Here is a 3,466-nt window from a genome sequence, read left to right as displayed (position 1 = left end):
AGCAGTATATGCAGCACCAGAACCTGGCAAAGCGATACCGGGCGAGGAGGCGACGTCAGCGCGGTCACGTGAGTGATCAGGACATGGACACAGATTTCTCTGAAAGCATGGGCCCTGCCAATGCATGCATCATGGTGCTAATGGGGCAGGTTCATGCTGTGGAACGCCGATTCTGGGCTCGGGAAACAAGCACAGACTGGTGGGACCGCATAGTGTTGCAGGTCTGGGACGATTCCCAGTGGCTGCGAAAATTTCGCATGCGTAAGGGCACTTTCATGGAACTTTGTGACTTGCTTTCCCCTGCCCTGAGGCGCATGAATACCAAGATGAGAGCAGCCCTCACAGTTGAGAAGCGAGTGGCGATAGCCCTGTGGAAGCTTGCAACGCCAGACAGCTACCGGTCAGTTGGGAATCAATTTGGAGTGGGCAAATCTACTGTGGGGGCTGTTGTGATGCAAGTAGCCCACGCAATCAAAGATCTGCTGATATCAAGGGTAGTGACCCTGGGAAATGTGCAGGTCATAGTGGATGGCTTTGCTGCAATGGGTTTCCCTAACTGTGGTGGGGCTATAGACGGAACCCATATCCCTATCTTGGCACCGGAGCACCAAGCCGCCGAGTACATAAACCGCAAGGGGTACTTTTCGATAGTGCTGCAAGCTCTGGTGGATCACAAGGGACGTTTCACCAACATCAACGTGGGATGGCCGGGAAAGGTGCATGATGCTCGCATCTTCAGGAACTCTGGTCTGTTTCAAAAGCTGCAGGAAGGGACTTTATTCCCAGACCAGAAAATAACTGTTGGGGATGTTGAAATGCCTGTATGTATCCTTGGGGACCCAGCCTACCCCTTAATGCCATGGCTCATGAAGCCGTACACAGGCAGCCTGGACAGTAGTCAGGAGCTGTTCAACTACAGGCTGAGCAAGTGCAGAATGGTGGTAGAATGTGCATTTGGACGTTTAAAGGCGCGCTGGCGCAGTTTACTGACTCGCTTAGACCTCAGCGAAACCAATATTCCCACTGTTATTACTGCTTGCTGTGTGCTCCACAATATCTGTGAGAGTAAGGGGGAGACGTTTATGGCAGGGTGGGAGGTTGAGGCAAATCGCCTGGCTGCTGGTTACGCGCAGCCAGACACCAGGGCGGTTAGAAGAGCACAGGAGGGCGCGGTACGCATCAGAGAAGCTTTGAAAACCAGTTTCATGACTGGCCAGGCTACGGTGTGAAAGTTCTGTTTGTTTCTCCTTGATGAAACCCCCCGCCCCTTGGTTCACTCTACTTCCCTGTAAGCTAACCACCCGCCCCTCCTCCCTTCAATCACCGCTTGCAGAGGCAATAAAGTCATTGTTGCTTCACATTCATGCATTCTTTATTCATTCATCACACAAATAGGGGGATGACTACCAAGGTAGCCCAGGAGGGGTGGTGGAGGAGGGAAGGAAAATGCCACACAGCACTTTAAGCACAGCAATTTAAAAGTTTACAACTTTAAAATTTATTGAATGACAGCCTTCTTTTTTTTGGGCAATCCTCTGTGGTGGAGTGGCTGGTTGGCCGGAGGCCCCCCCACCGCGTTCTTGTGCGTCTGGGTGTGGAGGCTATGGAACTTGGGGAGGAGGGCGGTTGGTTACAGAGGGGCAGCAGTGGCAGTCTGTGCTCCAGCTGCCTTTGCTGCAGCTCAACCATACACTGGAGCATACTGGTTTGGTCCTGCAGCAGCCTCAGCATTGAATCCTGCCTCCTCTCATCACGCTGCCGCCACATTTGAGCTTCAGCCCTGTCTTCAGCCCGCCACTTACTCTCTTCAGCCCGCCACCTCTCCTCCCGATCATTTTGTGCTTTCCTGCACTCTGACATTATTTGCCTCCACGCATTCGTCTGTGCTCTGTCAGTGTGGGAGGACAGCATGAGCTCGGAGAACATTTCATCGCGAGTGCGTTTTTTTTTCTTCTTTCTAAGCTTCACTAGCCTCTGGGAAGGAGAAGATCCTGTGATCATTGAAACACATGCAGCTGGTGGAGGAAAAAAAGGGACAGCGGTATTTAAAAAGACACATTTTATAAAACAGTGGCTACACTCTTTCAGGGTAAACCTTGCTGTTAACATTACATACATAGCACATGTCCTTTCGTTACAAGGTCGCATTTTGCCTCCTCCCACCGCGTGACTACCCCCTCAACCTTCCCCCCTCCCTGTGGCTAACAGCGGGGAACATTTCTGTTTAGCCACAGGCAAACAGCCCAGCAGGAATGGGCTCCTCTGAGTGTCCCCTGAAGAAAAGCACTCTATTTCAACCAGGTGACCATGAATTATATCTCACTCTCCTGAGGATAACACAGAGAGATAAAGAACGGATGTTGTTTGAATGCCAGCAAACATACACTGCAATGCTGTGTTCTACAATGTTTCCCGAGTACGTGTTACTGGCCTGGAGTGGTAAAGTGTCCTACCATGAAGGACGCAATAAGGCTGCCCTCCCCAGAAACTTTTTGCAAAGGCTTTAGGACTACATCTAGGAGAACCGCAAATGCCAGGGCAAAGTAATCCTTTCACATGCTTGCTTTTAAACCATGTATAGTATTTTAAAAGGTACACTCACCAGAGGTCCCTTCTCCGCCTGCTGGGTCCAGGAGGCAGCCTTGGGTGGGTTCGGGGGGTACTGGCTCCAGGTCTAGGGTGAGAAACAGTTCCTGGCTGTCGGGAAAACCGGTTTCTCCGCTTGCTTGCTGTGAGCTATCTACAACCTCCTCCTCATCATCATCATCTTCTTCGTCCCCAAAACCTGCTTCCGTATTGCCTCCATCTCCATTGAAGGAGTCAAACAACACGGCTGGGGTAGTGGTGGCTGAACCCCCTAAAATGGCATGCAGCTCATCATAGAAGCAGCATGTTTGGGGCTCTGACCCAGAGCGGCTGTTCGCCTCTCTGGTTTTCTGGTAGGCTTGCCTCAGCTCCTTCAGTTTCACGTGGCACTGCTTCGGGTCCCTGTTATGGCCTCTGTCCTTCATGCCCTGGGAGATTTTCACAAAGGTTTTGGCATTTCGAAAACTGGAACGGAGTTCTGATAGCACGGATTCCTCTCCCCAAACAGCGATCAGATCCCGTACCTCCCGTTCGGTCCATACTGGAGCTCTTTTGCGATTCTGGGACTCCATCATGGTCACCTGTGCTGATGAGCTCTGCATGGTCACCTGCAGCTTGCCACGCTGGCCAAACAGGAAATGAGATTCAAAAGTTCGCGGTTCTTTTCCTGTCTACCTGGCCAGTGTATCCTAGTTGAGAGTGCTGTCCAGAGCGGTCATAATGGAGCACTCTGGGATAGCTCCCGGAGGCCAATACCATCGAATTGTGTCCACAGTACCCCAAATTCGAGCCAGCAAGGTCGATTTAAGCGCTAATCCACTTGTCAGGGGTGGAGTAAGGAAATCGATTTTAAGAGCCCTTTAAGTCGAAATAAAGGGCT

The 3,466-nt window shown here is 51.3% G+C and overlaps 1 protein-coding gene across 1 annotated transcript; it reads right to left on the bottom strand.

The window, feature by feature from the left end:
- Positions 1–1,482: 1,482 nt before the first annotated feature.
- Positions 1,483–3,212, bottom strand: LOC125638477 (uncharacterized). The gene is made up of 2 exons (XM_048854293.2): positions 2,603–3,212; positions 1,483–2,015 (listed from the first exon to the last, which is right to left on the bottom strand). Exons 1-2 carry the CDS (start codon positions 3,186–3,188, stop codon positions 1,492–1,494), a joined length of 1,110 nt encoding a protein of 369 aa, XP_048710250.2. The 5' UTR covers positions 3,189–3,212; the 3' UTR covers positions 1,483–1,491.
- Positions 3,213–3,466: the final 254 nt, after the last annotated feature.

Source organism: Caretta caretta, chromosome 6, assembly GCF_965140235.1.
Source record: "Caretta caretta isolate rCarCar2 chromosome 6, rCarCar1.hap1, whole genome shotgun sequence".
Taxonomy (NCBI): domain Eukaryota; kingdom Metazoa; phylum Chordata; order Testudines; family Cheloniidae; genus Caretta; species Caretta caretta.
This window is presented reverse-complemented; position numbering and strand designations above follow the sequence as displayed.

Coding starts and splice junctions, on each gene's coding strand:
- LOC125638477 (XM_048854293.2), bottom strand. CDS start 3,188: ATGCAGAGCTCATCAGCACAGGTGACCATGATGGAGTCCCAGAATCGC. Junction 2,016..2,602: donor AGGCGGAGAAGGGACCTCTG/GTGAGTGTACCT, acceptor TTCCTCCACCAG/CTGCATGTGTTTCAATGATC.